The 20,729-nt window shown below is 36.8% G+C and overlaps 1 protein-coding gene across 12 annotated transcripts in view; it reads right to left on the bottom strand.

The window, feature by feature from the left end:
• Window positions 1-1,229: 1,229 nt before the first annotated feature.
• LUC7L2 (LUC7 like 2, pre-mRNA splicing factor) overlaps window positions 1,230-20,729 on the bottom strand; it is a 57,561-nt gene continuing 38,061 nt past the window's right edge. For 11 of the 12 annotated variants that reach the window (XM_046668773.1, XM_046668776.1, XM_046668777.1 and 8 more), the window contains 6 exons: window positions 18,604-18,747; window positions 13,587-13,763; window positions 12,011-12,102; window positions 10,024-10,053; window positions 6,322-6,513; window positions 1,230-2,544 (listed from right to left, as the gene is read on the bottom strand). In XM_046668773.1, the coding sequence (XP_046524729.1) occupies window positions 2,367-2,544; window positions 6,322-6,513; window positions 10,024-10,053; window positions 12,011-12,102; window positions 13,587-13,763; window positions 18,604-18,747 (813 nt within the window). In that variant the 3' untranslated portion in view covers window positions 1,230-2,366. Of the gene's footprint in view, window positions 2,545-3,093; window positions 6,514-10,023; window positions 10,054-12,010; window positions 12,103-13,586; window positions 13,764-18,603; window positions 18,748-20,729 lie in introns of those variants that run through there. The other variant, XM_046668779.1, reaches the window with a different exon arrangement.

Here is a 20,729-nt window from a genome sequence, read left to right as displayed (position 1 = left end):
TGATTATTAAAAACAGACTGTCTACCCCAAAGTCTAAATATTAGGAGTATTTAAGCAACAGAATTTTTATAAAAAGATTTTTTAAAAGTGGGTTCATTCATTTAAAGAAGCTTGCAGCTCAAGTGATCTACCATGGTGCCAGCCCGGGATGAGGATGTCCTTCCCTGGCTGTGATTGATTGCTGGTGGTCGCGCAGCCTGTACCACCTACAAATACCAACTGCAGTAGCAGCTAACAAGACAAGACACCCTGTCATTTAGAGGATTAGGCAGGGAACAAGTGTTGAATTCAATTTATACAAACATAATTCTAAAACACTTTTCAATCATGTTTTGGAGTTTGGTCTCTAACTTCAGATATATCACTAACTCTAACAAGTCAAGACCCAGACAGTTTTCCTTACACCCACCAGCTTAACCTTTTTGATCTTACTCCATACCCCAAGGAACTAAATCCAAAGTACTTAGAAGGATTTAAGAAAACAGTGCAGACCAGTAGGAACAAAGTAGATAAAAACAATTTCCCAGCAACCAAAAATAAAACAAGGGAATGGACCACTGTGTAGGCGGCTCTCTCAGATTAAATTCTGTATAAATTGAACTGTGAAACCAGATATGGTAGAAATCCTTCAGCTAATGAGGCATAGCTTGGTAAACTGGGAACTTAGTGAGTGTCCCTTCTAGACGTAAATCTGATGTCACTTAGATGGTATCAGTTTCCCTCTCTCTCTCAGGCCCACGTTCCTCTGTCACATCAACTTTGTCACACTTAAGGGACCAAAGACAGAAATAGTTCTTGAAAGGTGTTTTTTTTTTTGAAGATTTGCACCTGAGCTATCATCTGTTGCCAGTCTTCTTTTTGTTGTTCCTACTTCTTCTCCCCAACCCCCCCCGTACACACTTGTATATTCTAGTTGTGGGTCCTTCTGGTTGTGCTATGTGGGACGCCACCTCGGTGTGGCCTAATGAGCGGTGCCATGTCCGTGCCCAGGGTCCAAACCAGTGAAACCCTGGGCTGCTAAAGTGGAGCGCGAACTCAACCTCTCGGCCACAGGGCCAGTCCCCCTGAAAAGGTGATCTTAGTTAACTATGCTCACAGACACTAATTTCATTACTTAATGTATTTTTGTTCCTCAGATTTCCTAGAATCACAGGTGATACCTGCCACCTACTGTTTAATCACCAGCGGGCCCATCAATTTTCAGTGTAGAAATCGTTAGTCTCATCATGTTGGTTATACCGTGTTTTTATTTCAGTTTGCCGGAGAAGAAGAAAAACAAAACAAACCAAAAACAAACAAAAAACCCAATTTCTTCTGCCAGTCCAGTCCTTCTCCATAGCGGTTGTTACGACAGCCCTGAAGTAGCTGGAATAGAGTCAGCAAGGGGCCCAGGTGGAGCAACAGTTCATCCTGAATCTTTGCAAGTATATATTTATTTCCTTTGGTGCCTTGCACAGTAAGGCACTATTAATGATATAACAGAATAGAAGAAATGCCCACAGCAAATAGTTCTAGTGACAATTTACTAGACAAGTTACAGTTTAATGATGGTGGTGGTGATTGTTTCTTTCATTTTATTACTATTATTATTTTTCACAATAAGAGTGTAGCCTTTATACTCCACACACACAAAATAAAATAAGAAGTGCTTATGAAAGAGTCCCTGCCCCCACCCCCCTTCAAAACATCCTGAATGTAGCAATTTAATAGAACAGAAAAATCAAGACATGTTTGATTTCAAAATTTCAATAAAAAAGCAAACTATGTAATGCAACAGCTGTTCAAGTTCCAACTCTAAATAGGCACCATTAAACAAACAAAAAAACCTCCCAGTATTTTAAATTTCTCCAGCACACATTCCATTATAATGCTCTGAACTGTAATCAGCTAGTAATTAATAATGGGAATAGAATCTTAGAAGAGAAGTTATATTGCTTCCCTGACCCCCTTTCTCTTACAATTAGGGGATACAAAAGGCAGGAAGAATAAAAGAAAAAAAAAAATTCCCCAAAGCTGCTGCTGTTTGAACTAGAAAGGAAGACAGAATTTTACAAATGTTCAAAAAATCCCAAGGCAAGTAACACAATTCGTTCACTATCACTCCTACTAGAAAGAATAAAGACATCAGCATCTTATATAAAACTGTACTTTCAGAATTGTATTACAGCTTCACCAGAAACTAGGGAAGTAGTTATAGGCTTCACAAGGAAAACAAGTTCAGTTCAGATCAAGTTAGATACTGTACATCTAGCCTAGCTGGACTGGTGTCTCGAACTGCTCACTGTGTCACCCCGAACAGCTGTAAACTAAACAATAGTATGTAACTCCATAGGAAGCTTAAGGATTGAGGACATGTACATAGCTAATTATATCTCCCCTGCTTCGCGCTCTTCAGAGCTCCTCCTGTCTTCTGATCTGCCATTAGCGCTCTCATAGGACCGCTTCTTATCTTTTCGATCTCTGTCACGAGGTGATCTGTCTCTTGAACTCCTGTCTCTGTCACGTGATGCTAAGTCTTGGTCTCTGAATCTTTCTTTTGAGGATCTGAAAAATATTAATTTGAGGAGCAAAATGTGTTGGGAAACCCAAAATCCAAATGAAAGAATTGGATAAATATTAAGGTATTGCTAGCTGAAGATATAGAGAATACATCCAAGAAAGAAAGGGGAATGATTTATAGGATATTCTCATTATCACAGAGGCAATCATAGCAAATTGATAGCAAATGTATTTAATATAAAAAATTATATAGAGACAATACCTTTAAAAAGTGAAAAATGTTATCAAATTTTTAAAAAATATATAATAGAATTTAGATTCCAAATTGAATGGAAATCAATGACTGGACACAGGAGTCAGCAAACCTTTTTTCTTTGCTGTCTAGTGAGACAGTAAACATTTTAAGGTTTTGTAGGTCACATACAGTCTCTATGGTACATTCTTCTTCCCTTTCTTTTTATCACCTCTTTATCAAAGTAAAAACCATCCACAGCTCGCTGGCTATAGAAAAACAGGCTACAGGGCCAGATTTGGCCTGCAGGCGGTACTTTGCCAACACTTGACTTATATAAGAGAACTACTCAATTAATAGTATGGCTTTAAATAACCATTTATTATTTTGAATATCTACTTTACTCCTCCTGAATTAGCTCATTCAACCAACAGAAAAAAAATCAGAATGGAAAACAAAGAAAGATGATCACACCATAATAAATCTTGATTAACCATAACTGCTTCTTAATACCATCTGCTCCATTCCCATACCCAACTTCAATAAGAAAGGTAAATAATAACAAAACAAGCTCATATCAGAGATTCAATCAGAAGGAAAACCAAAGGACAGTGGGATCAGAATTAATACGGAATCTTCCATACTTTCAACATCTAGAATGACTCAGTAACATGTATTACATTTATTTGATTCTTTACAGGTGACATGGTACCTTTACATAATTATCTCACTCAACCCATGTTCAGAATTAGGATCTGAGGCACTGCCAAAAACCTGAATAAGTAATACTTTCAACTTCTAAGGCAGGAAAAAAACTACCACTGAAATCAGTTTTAGAAATATAGTTAAGGAGGGTCAAACCAAAAAAGCTGGAAGATTAAATAATGTTAACTTTGAGCATTCTATTTAATTAAGGTTTTAATAAACTTAATTAAAAAATGATGTGTAAAAAAAAAATCATACAATGCATGCCTAGTTACACTAGTCCTACCTATAGCCTTTGTAAGAACAGAACATGGAGAGAGATGATGGAGACGATGCCTAAGAATAGGGACACCAGGTGCTGGTAAGCCCCAGAGGTTGGTAATAATAACTGAAAAACAACTATGAGATGAGCATCAACTAACGTTTTGTGAGAGATTACAATGTCCCAAACATAAGCTATTCACTATTTCACTCAAATAAGCCTAATAAGGTAGGTACTCTTACTATCTTTACTTAGCAGATGGGGAAAGACAGGTAGGATAATTAGATTACTGGGCCCAGGGGGCCAGTGAACTCAAGTAGGCTTACTCTGAAGTCTGCACTACATGTGTCTAAACACAATATGAAGCAGAAAAATGCAAATAGTCCTCATTTACCAAGGGTAACTAACTATTGCCAGAGAAAGGTTACAAGCAGAATCTACTTATATCAGAGACCAGTATTTCACAGTTGGAGCAGGAGAACTGCAAACAAAAAACTTCTAACTGGGACTTTCACCTTGAAAACTAAATATATAGCAATAACTTGATGTTATCTTATATGTCATAACGTAGGTTTTAATAGCAATTGTCTGCTAATTTTTGGCAAAAACAAAGAATGTTACTTTGAAAGAATAATTTGCATATAAGGATTAGAAGTGCTCTTAAGGAAAGCAAAATTTATAATAAATAATCCTCTTTATGAACATGCTGAAAATATTAGATTAGAGGTGTCATGTAGTATGGTGGAAAAATTTCCTATACAACTTCATAAATGCAGGAAGCATTAGGGACGAGGAAAACCCAATCTCAGATGAGGAGACTTCATGCCCATCCCTTCCATCCCCACCACCAATGAAGGCCTTTAAACATTCAGACACCAGAAACAATGACAGGTGGGCAGGCTGACAAGGGAAATGGTCTACATCTTCCATCAACCAGAAGGATGATTCTCAAAATTTATACCACAGATACGACTCACGGAGAATTTTTTTAAATGCAATTTTCTGGGCAATGCACTTGGTGCCCACAGTTTTAAGAGTGTGAGATAAGTGGTCTACAAATGACACTATGGGGAACTCTGTCCCTTAGAAATTCCTTGCTTGTTTTCTTTATTTGCTTGTGATATTCACTCTATCTTGAATACCTTTTTCCTACCTGGTTTTACCTATTCAAATTATACCTACTTTATTCAAGTTTTATCTACTACCTGAAGCCATTTTTTATCACTCTGGAATCTCCCTCATCTAAATTCCTGTATTATTTACTCTATGATATAAAGTTTAGTACGTTATAATATATTAGGTCTTATATCAGTCTCATTATTGTCAAAGATGTTAGTCCTGTGTTCTAACTCACTCAAAGTTGTTTAACTATGTTGTATTTCTTTGTTATTTTTTTACTAGGCTAGTAGAGTAGAAAGTATACAATTCTTACTGACTGAAGTCACCTTAAGAACTGCGTGGTCCGCTAAGAGAATAGAACTTAAATGTTCTCACCAAAGAAAATATGTGCAGTGATGGTGTTAATTAACTAATGGTGGGATCCTTTCACAAAGTATACATATATCAAATCATCACGATGTACACTTTAAATATCTTACAATTTTATTTGTCAATTATAGCTCAATAAAGGTGGGGGGAAAAAAAGAATCCCGAAAAAAAAAAACCCTACTTGGAACAAGGCAAGAATATAATAAATAAAATACTGATTGAGAGCCTATTAACCAACTGAGCTTGCAAGTAGTTTCAGGGAATGACTGGTTCAGGGTCAAAAAGAAAAAAGATTTTCAACAGCTTTCTGTGGATTCTATCATGGGCTTTATGTGGAGTAATCCATAGAAAATTTAAGACTAGTAGGTACCAGGCACTCAAAAAGTCTGTCATACATACGCTTAAGAAGAGTTGGCAAGAAAAAAGCTATTTTAAGCATGGTTTATGTTCCATAGAAATCACCTGGCTTAAGGGCCATCAGATGACCTGAGAAGCTCTGGGAGCTTGGTCTACACAGACTGCGAATGCTGAGGCTCCATCACATGAGAATTCTTTGTCTGTCCTGAATAGATACTCAGGTCCTTAAACATTCCTCACTCTAAGTCTACCCTCCTTGCACGTTTTGAGTTTTCACGTCAAGGAAGTGTAACTTCTTAAGATTCTGAATCTGCCCTGCCAAGTAACTGTATATAACAATGCATATACCTAAGTGCAGATTAAATAAGAATACTAGAATGTGTCTGCTCTGAAAAAGTGCACAAGTTCAAAGAAGTCTGGAAAACAATGAGTCAAACAAAGCTAAAAGACTTTTAATGAAAGGACTTCTCAGAGCCCCTAATTTGCCAATACATACTGAAAAAACTCCGAGTATTGGTACCTAAAATTATTTGCCCATAAAGTACTTTTTTTACAAGACACTGTAAGCAGAGAAAAGCAGTAACCTCTGCACATATTGGTTCCAATTTCTTACTCTGGCTCATATGTATGTTCTTATTGAATTACCCATATAATCAGGGAAAAATACGTTATACACCCACACAAATGTGTACATATCACCAGAGGCAAGTTGCAAACCAACAGTATCCAACTCTCAATCATAAAGGGAGCGCCACTCCTCTTACGGATGCCTCAGTACCTCCTCCTGGATCGCTCTCTGCTCCTGTCTCTAGAACTGTGCCCGCTTCTCTGGTGGCTGCGGCTGCGGCTGCGGCTGCTGGAACGGGATCTGTGGCGATGGCGTTTCTCCCGGGATTTGGATCGAGTTCTCCTCTTCCGTTCCCGTGACATGGAGCGAGACCGATGTCTGCGATGCTCTCTGGACCTGGATCTACAGAAAACATCTGACTTAGTTTTCAGCTTCGGCAGCACCACACTTCTTGCTTTCTAAAGCTTTTTCTTTAAAGAGAAAATATCCCTCTGCAGCCTTATTTAATGCCAATTCTGTTTCAAGTCAGCTAAATCTACACTAAATTGCTGGCATATTAAATAACTACATGCTAGAATTCAAAAATAAAAATTAAACATGGGTTCTCAGAGGTCAATCAGTATTGTATAAATTTACATCAGGAATATCAAAAAAGTGAAAGGAAACAACCTCTACCACTACTACACACCACGAATTGTATTATCTAGAGGCTTTATGGATTTAATTCCATTTAAACTTCTAAGATTTTTAGTATACTTTAGAAACAAAGTAAGTACCTGATGGACATGGACAGAAGAGAGGAGAGGCATGAGAAAGAATATTGTTTAGAATAAGTTACTAACTCTGAATTAGAAAGGTTATATGAACTTCAAAGTAAGTTTGAATGCCCACAATACCCAGTCACAATGTAATTAAAACACAGTAAGACAGTTCTCTATTCAAGTAGTACATGATTTGTGAGGAAAAACTCACATGCATAAATCATTTGAGAACTTTAAGTTGGGGGAAAAAACACTATTTACAAGTACATATGAGAAGGAAAAACATTTAGAAGAAATTAGAAGGAAAAACACTCCTGTAGGCTCCACTTGGTTGCAAAACTAACTTGGGTATTATGTGTGTGGTGAGAGTTGGGATGGCATATGCAAAGGACATAAAACATTTGAGAGAAAACAAAGGGGAAGAAAGGCATGCAGCTTTGTTAGAAAAGGCACTTTACAAGTGATGAAAATGTTCTAAAATGGATTGTGATAGATGCACAACTTTAAATTTACTAAAAATCATTTACTTTACACTTAAAATGGGTGAACTTATGATATGCTATGTAAATTATACCTCAATAAAGCTGGTACAAAATTTTTTTTAAGCACCTTAAGAATGTGATGTTTTCTTATAATTTGATAAAGTTCAAACGCATATCATTAAGTTGACAGAATTTATAAACTGAGTTTATTTCCAAATGATTATTTTGTTAAATGAAGTTTAAATGCATTCAGCTTATGTCCACATTATAGGCAAAGAAAGTCACAGATTGTGGACCTAGCATCAACCACAGCTGAAGAGACTACTTCTACAACTGAATAAAAAATATTTCCGAAAAGGAGCACAGGGAAAAGAACATAACATTCACTCGATACAAGTTTTATCAAATGATATTTTGTTTAATCACTCATTTTGAGCTATTATAATGAATCTATTCCTTCCAATGCATAACTTTATTCATCTTAAAATTTTGTTTTCTTTGTGGAAGATCAGCCCTGAGCTAACATCTGCCGCCAATCCTCCTCTTTTTGCTGAGGAAGATTGGCCCTGAGTGAACATCCATGCCAATCTTCCTCTACTTTATATGTGGGATGCCTGCCACAGCATGGCCTGACATGTAGTGCTTAGGTCTGCATCTGGGGGTCTGAACCAGCAAACCCCGGGACTGCTTAAGCAGAAGGTGTGAACTTAATTGCTGCACCACCAGGCCAGCCCCACTTTATTCATCTTTGAAAAAAGACTTCCTTAACCTCATGGAGCTTATACTCCAGGAAGAGGTTTACATAGATATGTAGGCAGTAAATAAAGATAGGTCAGGTAGTAAAGAAATGATATATTAAGAAGGGTAAAGATGGAGAGAGAGAGGAGGTAGTAATTTTTTATACAGAATAGGCAGGGAAGGCTTTTCTGACAGGATAGCATTAAAGCAAAGATGAAATGAAGTAAAGGAATCAGCTAATAAGCCATCTCAAAGAGTGTGTCTGGTAGAGGGAACACAAAGGCCCTAAGGTGAGAAAGTTCAGCATGTTGAAGGAATAGAAGAGACCCACTTGGCTGGAATGGAGTGAGCAAAGGGGAATAGTATCAGGGGTATTACAGGCAGGATGACCAAGTTCTTTACCATTCAAAACAGGAGGCTCTGAATGATAAATTATGTGGCGGGGGGTGGGGATTAATAACTATGCTGAGAGAAGACATAAAATGGAACTACCCCAGGGCAGACTGACCACTCTACTTAAAAGCTATGGTGAGGATTTCAACTTCTGTGAGAGATGGAGCACCTCCGGAGGGTTCAAACAGAGGCCTGACGTGATTTCTTTCACTTTGTAAAGGGCTCATTCTGGCTGATGTGTGAAAAACAGACTGAGGTGGAAAAGAAGAGTGGGCAAGTATAGAAATTAAGAGACTAGTTAAGAGACTTTTATAATAGAGAGGTAAGAGGTGGCTTGGACTAGAGTGGTAGAAATTAAATTTCTGGCCTGAATATCTAAAGATGTTTTATGTCTAAACCCTTCAAGTATCTTTTCAACAAAGGGACTAGCCTGTATTAGTTAACTGGTAAACAACTACAGTGTCATCATCTAATGCTTCTATTTCTTATCCTGGATTCGAGAAACTCACAACAATATAAATTGGCTGATATAATTGGTCTCGTTTATTAAGTCTTCGTTTTTTGGTGTTTTAAGCAGAAATACCACTGAAATTTTCTTGAAAGTACTAAAGGGCATGTAACAGAAATATAAGGTTTTTCTTTCATTAACAACAAATGCTCCAATTTATAGGGAAAAGTTCTTGGGAAATACTCTTCAGAGTTAAGAGTACTCAGAAGGTTTCAAAAAGATGTGATGTGAACAAGAGGAATGGGAGGATTTGAAAAAGAGAGAAAGGGCATTCTACATGGGAACGGATCCATGAGAAAGACTCCGGAACGGGAATGGTAAGTGAAGAATTTAAGAATGATGAAGTACATTATGTTCCCCACCTTTCTGAGAAAAAAATTACCAGTACTTAGTAAAAACTATGAGAAAGGCTTCAAAAGCCCCCAAATATTAATGCCCAACGCCAAAGTCAAGTGTTATCTTGTCCTCTTCGTCTTTAAGGCTGTAAGCACCCTTTAAAGCCTTTTGTGATCACTGTAACAAAGGGATAAACTCATAGAAAGTCAAGATCAAGGCATAAACTAAACATTTCAGTTTCCCTTAATAACCCACCATGGATCTTTTTCATTCAAAAATATATCCAACTATTTAACCTACTTATATTTTCCACAGGTACAACCTCTTCGAATGTTTCTTAAATGCACCACTCAAATTGATTTTTAAAAAATAAATCCTGTCACATGTTTACTCTGAGCTTCTAAAGATTTCTTTAAATTTTTATTTAAAATTTCTTTACATTTCTTTAAAATATAAGCTTTCCCTATAAACTCCAGGGCACTGTATATAATTACTCTGACAATACTAAATTGTAGTCCATGAGTATCTTCTGACCAGTTTGTTCTCAAATGACATTGCTCAAACTTAAACTACAAAAGAATTAAGAGTATTAATCTATTAATTCTCATCCATTTTTAAAAGATATTTAATCTATAAAAATAACCTTTGAAAAACACAGCTTCACTACTTATACCTTTCTTATACAATAACCTACCTTTTTGGATTCTTGCTATGTGATCGAGACCTAAAAAAAAAACTATTTTTAGAAAAGTAACCATAAATGAGAAAAAATGTGCAGTTAAAATTATTCTTCCTGATTTTTAATTTTTATACCAATTTTATAAATATAAGGCATGTATTGTATGCATACAAATTTTTCCAAAACGCACCACAAACTCTATAGACGTCCCCGCCTTGGCATATGAGCCTCCTTAACTAGGTTATCAGGCGCTAAAAAAGAATATGCTCCTAGGAGACTGTAACAGTACATCACAACTCACTAATTCTCCGGAAACCACTTCCCAACCTGGAAAAAATTATTTGTCATTTATATCTCTGTCATTTCTTCTTTCCCTCTGGAAACAAAGTAAAATTCCTATGATGAGATGCATACACTTTGGAACTACAACCTCCTACTATAACCCCTAGAATGCCTGATTCAATCTTACATCTGCTTCTTAACATGAAACACAATACTCTTACCTGAAAGCACTCTTCACATTTCCCAGCACAGAATTAATGCTCAATAAGTAGTAAAAGCTAATATCATGGTTACTAGGAAGGCACAGAGGTTTTTTGTGGAGAATATACAGCATGGTTGATACACAGCTGTGGATTCAGCCTGACGTAAGTTGTAACTCTGGTTTCACCAATCACCATCTGTGTGACCTGGGCAGACTATATATTCTCTCTCAGCTTAGTTTGTCAATTGCAAAGGAGGAATAGTAATATAAATTTCACAGGGGGTTGTACGGATCAGATGAACTAATATAAGTAAATTCTTAGCACAGTGCCTGGCACATGATAAGCAACCAGTAAGTGACAGTAATTTTTATTATTACCCTTTTCACTACCATACTTGGAATCCTATCTCATGTAATTCTGTACTTGCTTGTAATTTCCTTATCTTCCATACTTAGTTGCAACATTTCCTCAAGTTCGTAGATTAAAAAAGAAATTTTCAAAAACATTTCTGAAATAGTGTTACATTTTATAAACAGTGTTAAAAGAAATTTGCCAGTTGGCAACAAACAAGTAAAGATGTGATGTACTTTCTTATCATCTGTGAATGTGAAAACGTAATCAGGCAAAGAATTCTTTTCCCCCCATTTGACTGTCACCTCAGTTGAATCATTTATATTACTAGCACTAAATTCAGTTGAATTTTAACTTAAACTGAGATTTCTAATGCCATTTATATGGTCTTAAATATTACATACTGGGGAATATTCCCATGGAAACTTAGTGTACACAAAAGAGCACAGACATAAAGCTCTTGAGTTAAAATTTATGGTAAATGAAGAACATATATATCAATAGAGGAATGACAGCACTTTCCCTAAAAAGGGAGGATACCCATATATAGCTGTGTTTCATCTTGCCATGACACTGTAAAAAGATTACCTGTTACAAGCCATGTAACAAACGAAGTCAGTTTAAATGTCTTGAAATTAAAACTGCAGGTCAATGTTCTGAGTCACTTTTATCCACTGGCAACAAATGCATCGCGTCATGGTGAAACATTCTTTGTAACACATCTTCATAACTACTGTAACAACTTGAGGATGGACAGGATACCTGCAGTTTTCATTTACAGTGTTCCTTTAATTGTATTACACATCTCTAAAATTTAAATATATTCTCTTCTGTAGATATTGTGCCTAAGTTAATTAAACTCCTTTATAATATGTGACTAGGTCATGCCACCTTCCTCCAAGCTTTGAGCATGTTATACTCAGTCTATTTCAAGACATTTAAACTGACTTCATTGTACATTTTAAAGGAAATCACCTGGACTTAAATGGCCACAAGTGAACATACTCATATAAATATTGTTTCATATGGTAATATTTTTAAGAGTAAACAAAATTTCCCACGTCCAGATTTATTAACATCTAAAATCTTGCATCAATCACATCTCTTTTGAGAACTGGAGATATTCAGCTTCAGATACTGGGACTAGTCAATTAATTACTCCATACCTCCTCAGCTTCTCTCTTTCTTCTCTCTCCCTTTCTTCTCTTCGTTTTAGGCGTTCCTGGTTTCTTTTCTCCTGCTTCTCAGCGACGACTCTCTTAAAAAACAATGATAGTTCAAATAATAATAAACAGAAAGCATTATTTACTGAGTCCATTCTTACTGAGCATTATCTTAAACTTTAACATATCTGGTTTCCAATATAGTACAAGGTAATATCAAAATCTGTTTAATAACAATTCAATTTGAAGTTTTGCCAGGCCATCAGGCTTACAAGACTGGTTTCTAAAATCTTTCCTTGGGGGAACATTTGTAACACTCCATGTTTCTCCATGATTTCTTAATGATATTTCAAAACCCCTTAAGACTGTCCACTTCTGAATGTTTTCTAGCATTATTTTGTGTTTTTTCGAACATCAACCATTATAAATCACCACAAATTTCCATGCTCTATGATTTGCAATATAGAAATGTCTTCTGTCACTTCCAATTACCATCTTGATGTTGCTGCTTTTAAAAATACCAATAAAATGCTAAACAATTCTGTTGCTCGGTCTATATCTGCAAAGATACCCAAGTAAATAGAATCTTTGAGTTTTACCTTAGAGGCCCACACCATTTGCTGTAGTGAAACTCATTTTGTGATTTTTTAAAAATTTAACCCAAGATCATCCTCACTACTCGGAATACTGAGAAGAGCTCAGTATTAACTGTAAATATGGAGATGTCTCTAGCTGTTTCTGATTCCACCTTATTTTAAATGTCAAACTATGGATCTTGGGTTAATTCCAGTCATAAATGCATAAAGTCACTATCCAGTGTTTGCACCTTTGAGCCAGTCCTGAATTCATGACAAAATGCTACAGTGCCACAATTTTTAAAAAACTAACCACATAAGACTGTTGAAAAGTAAACTGATTATATCCATTGACCACTTATGTTTACCGTTTCAGATACCCTCACTTTGTTTTTTAACTTCTCAAAAGAACTCAGCAGATGTGTAAGAACTGTGTTGTCTTTCTCACGACAGCCTATATATTTAAGTGACAGTGACTGTCTATTTTTTAAAAACAGGTTTCATTCTAAGTCCCTTCTGAAATGGAGGCAGAAGCATAAAATAAAACTAGAGGTCCTACAAACAAGGTCCTGGCTATTTGGTGAAAAACTGGAAAATATTTCAAATAAATACATGACTCATTTTCTCCATCTTCCTTTAAATATTTGTTATATTAGTATTATTAATAATTTTATATAAAAGAAAATAACAATAGAAATTTTAGGGGACTTTGTATGAAAGGATTAGTTTAGAACCCAGTTTGGAAGATTCCTAATTCAACATGATACCCAACACAAAATATTACCTCCCAAAATAAGGGGGATTGCATTTCAGTCTGTTTCTCAGACATCATTCACTAAACCAGCTGGTATCTCCATTTATAATCCTACACTATTCAATATGAATTGTTAACAGAATCGCAGTCAAGAATATTATACAAAAAGACAACTAACCACAACTAATGCAGATCAAAAGAATGAGTGGCTAAATAGGATAAAGTGACAGATATTAATTTACCAATATACCTTTAATTCTTCAAGCTTCTCTCTTATTTCAATAAATCCCAGGTGCAATTTACCCCCAAAATGATCGGCCAATCTTCTGTCATTATCATGAAGACCTAAATAGGCAGAGCAGACTTCACAGACTCGAAGTTTCTGCTGTTGGAAACTTGAAGCTGGCATAGAATTCCGATAAACTTCCTAAACAAAAGCAAGGAAAACAATGTTCATCATAAACCTCACTGAAAGTCATACAATTAAACAAAATTACACTGTTTATACTAAAAATGTTTTTAAATGACTACACAAAATCAAGGCTATTTTGTCACAAAAATTACAGGTACCCCATGTCCCCCATCCTCTGTTCTCAGGACCTGTCCACTGGAGGCAAAAGATCAGAGCCTCAAACACCTTTTGCCAAGAACTACCATTAACAATTCTACTATGAGCCAGAACACAACATTAAAAGGTTTTCTCAATGTTTTACAATATTCTGTTTTCTATAATTTTTCTTAAAAATGAGATGTAGCAACCCCAGAACTATACAGCAGTGAAGGGTCAAGGAAGCAAAAGCTGCCCATGCTTGCAGAGAAGGACTGTCTGTCTTCCATATTGTTAGAGTTTCTTTTTTCCCCACACATCATTTCCCCCTGCTCTGGAAATGTGGACAAGACATACTAATGATAAGACTTCCCACTAAACTAAAAGTAGTTCTATAAGACAAGAGATGAAAAGTGTCTTACTGAGATTAAGATGTCTTGTACTCAACCATTTTATTTAAGTTCATTAGTGAAATATAGATTAGTGGGTTTGCCTATCCACTCTACCCTTTGCCCTTACTGAAAATTCTGGTTTTTGTTGAGGCAGCAGCATGCCCAAATAAAAACATTAACTTTCCAAGCTTTAAAGTAGCTTTGGCTAAGCAGATATAAGTAGACATTGCTGGATAGAGTCTATAGGAAAGTTCTTTAAAAGGGAGTCAACAAATTCTGATGAAAATCCCCAATGGCTTCTACAACCTGTGGATCAAAAAGTGATGGGAAACAGAACATTCACAGTTTCAAATGTGTCATACCAAAATACCTATTAATTACTAAAAAGAAAACATCGTAACTTCACAGTGGAAAAATAGGCAACATCACCAGAAATGGTACAAACCACTAACGTTTGCCTTCTGATAGGATATAACATTACTTCAGTGGCATTCCTCTGAAAAGTCTAACCAGGAAGAAAAATTAGACAAACTCGGGGTCGGCTCTGTGGCCAAGTGGTTAAGTTCGTGCATTCTGCTTCAGCGGCCCAGGGTTTCACCGGTTCAGATCCTGGGTGCAGACATGGCACTGCTCATCAGGCCACAGTGAGGCAGCATCCCACATGCCACAACTAGAAGGACCCACAACTAAAATAGAACTATATACTGGGGGGGGTCTGGGGAGAAAAAAAGCAGAAAAAAAAAAAGATTGGCAATAGTTGTTAGCTCAGGTGCCAATCTTTAAAAAAGGAAAATTAGACAAACTCAAACTGAAGGACACTTTATAAAATAACTGGCCTACAATTTTTTTTTAAAGATTTTATTTTTTCCCTTCTTCTCCCCAAAGCCCCCCAGTACATAGTTGTATATTCTACTTGTAGGTCCTTCTGGTTGTGCGATGTGGGCCACTGCCTCAGCATGACCTGATGAGCAGTGCCATGTCCGCCCCAAGGATCCGAACCAGTGAAACCCTGGGCTGCCGAAGCAGAGTGCATGAACTTAACCACTCAGCCACGGGGCCACTCCAAAAAATATCCTTGTTTTTAGGAAATACACACTGAGGTATTTAGAGATAAAGAGATACCATATCTGCAACTTACTATCAAACAGTTCAAATACACACACAGAGGAGGAGAAAAATAAAGCAAATGTGGTAAAATGTTAATATCTAGGGAGTCTGGGTTAAGGACACAAGGAAATTCTTTTTTTCCCGAAAGATTTTACTTTTCCTTTGTCTCCCCAAAGCCCCCTGGTACATAGTTGTATATTTTTAGTTGTGGGTCCTTCTAGTTGTGGCATGTGGGACGCCACCTCAGCATGGCTTGATGAGCACTGCCATGTCTGCACCCAGGATCCGAACCGGGGAAACCCTGGGCCACTGAAGAGGAGCTCATGGAACTTCACCACTTGGCCATGGGGCCGGCCCCAGGGGAATTCTTTATACTACTTTTATTTTTTTACTTATCTGAAACTATTTCAAAATACAAGTTTAAAAAAGGAAAACACAAACACACAAAACAGAAAGGTGAGTCAACTTAATTCCTATGCCTTGTTATTCCTCCTCTTTATGCAAAGAGGAAAGGCTTTAGGCTTAGTGGCCATATTGCTACTACAAACTGGATAAGCATAAAGATGAATCCAACATAAAGCCAGAAGTAGCCTGTAGCTAGATGGCTTCATGGAGTTGCTGTACCAACCCCAGACTCTCTAACCTTGAATATTTAGTAAATGAGAAAAACAAAACTCTTCTTTGGTTAAGCCATTATGAGTTAAGTTGTCTATTATGGGCAGTGAACACAATCTATAATTTTTTTAATGCACTATCCTTAGTAAAGTGCAAGTAAATTTCCTAATGCATTATCCTTAGTAAAAATCAACTGATGATAATATATAACAGGCTAAAGACGTTAAGCTACTGTGTAATACCAGTAAATCTTCAACTACATACTTATGAAGTTTTACGGAAACTAGTATATGGAAGGAAAGTAATAATGCTCACTGGATTCATTACCCAAGAGTCTTTTGGGGAAATAAATTAGCTATAATACTAAATAGTACTATATTAGTATAAATATTTGCATTTTAAAATGCAGTGTTTTATTTTCTGGATTGATATTAATTACACTTAAATAAATTCTAAATATTAAGACATTAAAATTACCAACAAAGGCTATATGGCATATCTTTTTTCATCCTATTACCTTTAATGTGTATCTTCATATTTAAAGTGGACTTTGTGTTTAGCATATAGCTGAGTCCTGCTTTTTTTAAAAGAAAAATCCAGTCTCACAATCTCTGCCTTTCAATTGGAGCGTTTACACCATTTACATTTAATGTAATTATTGATACATTGGATTTAAATCTACCATGCTGCTATTTTTTTTCCTATACGTCCAATCTGTTGTTTGTTCCTTTTCTTCTGCCCTCTTTTGGACTAAGTGTTTTTTAGGATTCCATTTTATTTCTCCTCTTAGTTATACCTCTTTTTTTCCTCTAATGGTTTCTCTAGGGTTTATGGTACACAACCTTTAACTTACAAAGAAAGCTAGAAAGGCTTTATTAATATCAAAGGAGATTTTGGGGCCAGCCCCATGGCTAAGTGGTTAAGTCTGTGTGCTCTGCTGTGGCAGCTCAGGGTTTTGCCAGTTTGGATCCTGGGCACAGACATGGCACTGCTCATCAGGCCACGCTGAGGTGGCATCCTACGTGACACAACTAGAAGGACGTGTAACTAAGATATACAACTATGTACCAGGGAGACTTGGGGAGATAAAGCAGGGAAAAAAAAATAGATTGGCAACAGTGGTTAGCTCAGGTGCTAATCTTAGGGGAAAAAAAAAAAAATCAAAGGAGATTTCAGAACAAGGGATGTTACTAGGGATAAGTAAGGACATTTCAAAATAATAAAGGGTTCAATTAACCAAAAAGACATAATCTTAAATGTGTACTAACCTAATAACAGAGCTTCAAAATATACAAAACAAAAACTGACAAAATGCAAAGCACAAATAGACAAACTCACAGTTACAGCTGGAGACTTCAACATTCATCTCAGTAAATAGTGTACAAGAAGTAGAAAACACACAGCATATAGAAGACTTGAACAAATCCATCAACTATCTTGACTCAACTGACATTTATAGAACACTCCACCTAACAAGGCAGAGCATCATTCTTTTCAATTGCAGATGGAATATTCACCAAGACAGACCATATGCAGGGCCATAAAACAAGTATAGACGAATTCATGATAAGTGAAATCACAAAAATGTTCTCTGACCATAACAGAACTAAATCAAAATCAGTAAGAGAAAAGTATCTGCAAAAAGTACCAAATATATAAAAACTAAACACACCCACAATAACCCATAGGTCAAAGAATAAATCATAAATGCTATTAGCAAACTGCATGAAAATGAAAACACAATATAAGAAAATCTGTGGGATGCAGCTATAGCTGTGAAGACAACGTATAGCATTAAAATGGTCTAAAATCAATGATCTAAGCTTCCATCTTAAGAGCCTAGAATAAGAACAAATTAAACCCAGGGGTGATAGAAGCAGGGGAGACTATGACAAAAGGAAGAGTACAATTTCATGTGAAGGCATTCCATTTAAAAAAAAAGAAAAACAAACAAATTGGGTGGGCCAAACAAAACAGAACTTTGTCCGCAGGATATCAGATTTTGACCTTTGCTTTGGAGGAAGAATGACAGGAAGCTCCCAAGGTGCTAGCAGATTATACTGAGGTGGGAAGTATCTTTGCAAGGGGATAGAGTCAGGGTTAGGGTATCATAATGACCATGTTCACACAGAGTATGTGACTGTTACATGTGTGTGACTGTTATGACTAACTAACAATTTCATTTACCAGTTATAAATTTCAACAAATTGATGGCTCTAAATTAAAAAAAAAACCTGTAATTTTGATACACAACCCATTAGTACAACATGGACTAATCTCTTTCTTCTTCTTTTTTTTTCCTGAGGAACATCTGCCCTGAGCTAATGTCCACTGCCAATCTTCCTTTTTTTTTTTTCATATGTGAGCTGCCACCACAGCATGCCACTGACAGATGAGTGGTGTAGGTCCGCACCTGGAAACCAAACCCAGGCCGATGAAGCGGAGTGCACCAAACTTAAGCACTAGACCACTGAGGCTGGCCCCAAATATTTTTAAATTGGCTTAAATTCCCTTTAGTAACTTTTCAATAATTTCTAGTCAAATACATGTTCTTTAAGAAGTACAGATACAAAGGCTCCATATACTACTGTTAAGAATTTAGTTACCTCTGCTTCTCTCTTCTTTGCCCGTGCTTTCTCTACTTCATCCATTACTTTCTGGGATTCTTCCACATTCCCTTCAGCTCCTAGTTGTTCCACCTTGGCCAACAATTTACCAATTTCTTCATTTAACTCATGAACACGTTCTGCCTAGAAAGAAACAAAAGAGAAGATCATGAATAAAAAGCAGAATGAGTATCAAAGTTCAAAATATGTCAGAAATGCTCAGAAATGACTTAACGTTATCTAAGGTAAACTGAGTATAAATAATGCCTTTGAGAGCATATCCTAAGTGAACTGGTGGGACATGAGGAGATTCTGCGCCTGCCTGCCTGCCTGCCTTCACTTTAGTGAGGTCAGGGATACAAGGGATTTCAGTAGAACTATTACTTTCCAACCTTGCTTAGGCAGTGTATTCCAAGGATAAAATACCTTTTCTTCCACAATCTGGCCCTCTGTACCTTTCCAAACCATCTCTTGCTGTTCCCCCACTTCACAACAAAATCTAGTTATATTTAGTTTCCCAAACTTACCCTGTTGTCTTCTGCCTCTATGACACTGCACATACTGTTTCCTCTTCCTGGGATGCCATTCCTTACCTCCCTTGCCTGCCTAGTCAATGTCAATTCATTCAACCAGATCCAACTCGAGTCTATTCTTTTTATTTTTTGAGGAAGATTAGCCCTGAGCTAACATCTGCTGACAATCGTCCTCTTTTTGCTGAGGAAGACCAGCCCTGAGCTAACATCCATGCCCATCTTCCTTTACTTTATATGTGTGATGCCTATCACAGCATGGCTTGCCAAGCGGTGTCATGTCTACATCAGGGATCCAAAACAGCGAACCCCGGGCTGCCAAAGCAGAATGTGTGAACTTAACCGCTGCACCACCAGGCCGGCCCCTCAAGTCTATTCTGTGAAGCATTCTTGACCAATAAATCATCACATTTCATCCCCACTTGAACATGTAAGCAGAGGGAGCCATACCTCCTTTGTGCCACCTTTGTATCTTTTATGACAATTACTTTTATATATAATATACCACTTTAAAGATAGCTATCTATATTTCCCATCTTTGTATCTCCAATGCACAACAGATGGTGTAGGGTCAAATATGACTTAAATGAATAAACTGGTAGATACTCTTTAAAGTAAAGATATGGCTTTATGGTCCAAGAGATCTAGCTTACTGCAAAATCAATTACCAGCTATGCAATTTTGGCCATATTACTTAACTTGAATCTACTTCCTCATCTGAGAAATAGGGATAATACCTATCATACCTATCTCACCAAGTTGTGAGAAATGAGAATATGTGCCTTGTACATACATTGCACAGCATATTATTGACTTTTCAGTGTACTAACATGGGACCCTTTCTATCTTGTTCCATGTCTTTCCACCAGGATTAATTCTTTCCTTGGTATTTGATATGCTTCCTCTTCTTCCCTGTCACCATCATTCTGGAAACCTAGTTCACTCCTACTATTTTGATGGCACATGATACATATACAGTCTGTATTTTGGCCACAGAGTAAGTATTCAACCTGTGTGGCCAACTATATTAGCAAAGAAGGTTTAATGTGATATGGACACTCAATTCCAATAAACTAGTGTGCCAATAATCTTTACTTCTCAAATCTCCTTCAATCCAAGATATCTGTCCCTCAAAAAATTCCCAATTTTATTATCATTATCCTACTTCGTTAATAACAAAGTGATATTTTTCTTTAAAGATCTGCCACGGAATGACTGCATTAATGCCCAAAACTCTTCACCCCTCCTTGTATCCATGCTCTTTGCTGTGTGACTGAGTACCATCATTCTGACTCTGAATGTGGCCATGTAACTGGCTTTGGTTACTGGCAAGGTGACAAACATAACAAAAGAAAAGGCTTGAAAAGCGCTTGTATGACTGGGCATGAAGCTTCTGCATCTCTGCTATTACCAAGAGAACATGGCCAGGCTAATCTTCTGGGCACAGTCTGTTTAGCAGCCCTGGCTGACTGAAAGACATATGAGTGGGCTCAGCTGAGACAAGAATAACTGCCCAGTCATTGACTATAGACTCATATAGGGTAAATAAATATTGTTTTAAGTCACTGAGTTTTGAGGTAGTTCGTTCAACAGCAT

This window comes from Equus quagga, chromosome 8, assembly GCF_021613505.1.
Source record: "Equus quagga isolate Etosha38 chromosome 8, UCLA_HA_Equagga_1.0, whole genome shotgun sequence".
Classification (NCBI taxonomy): Eukaryota; Metazoa; Chordata; class Mammalia; order Perissodactyla; family Equidae; genus Equus; species Equus quagga.
The sequence above is the reverse complement of the archived record's forward strand: the minus strand, read 5'-3'. Positions and strand labels throughout refer to the sequence as shown.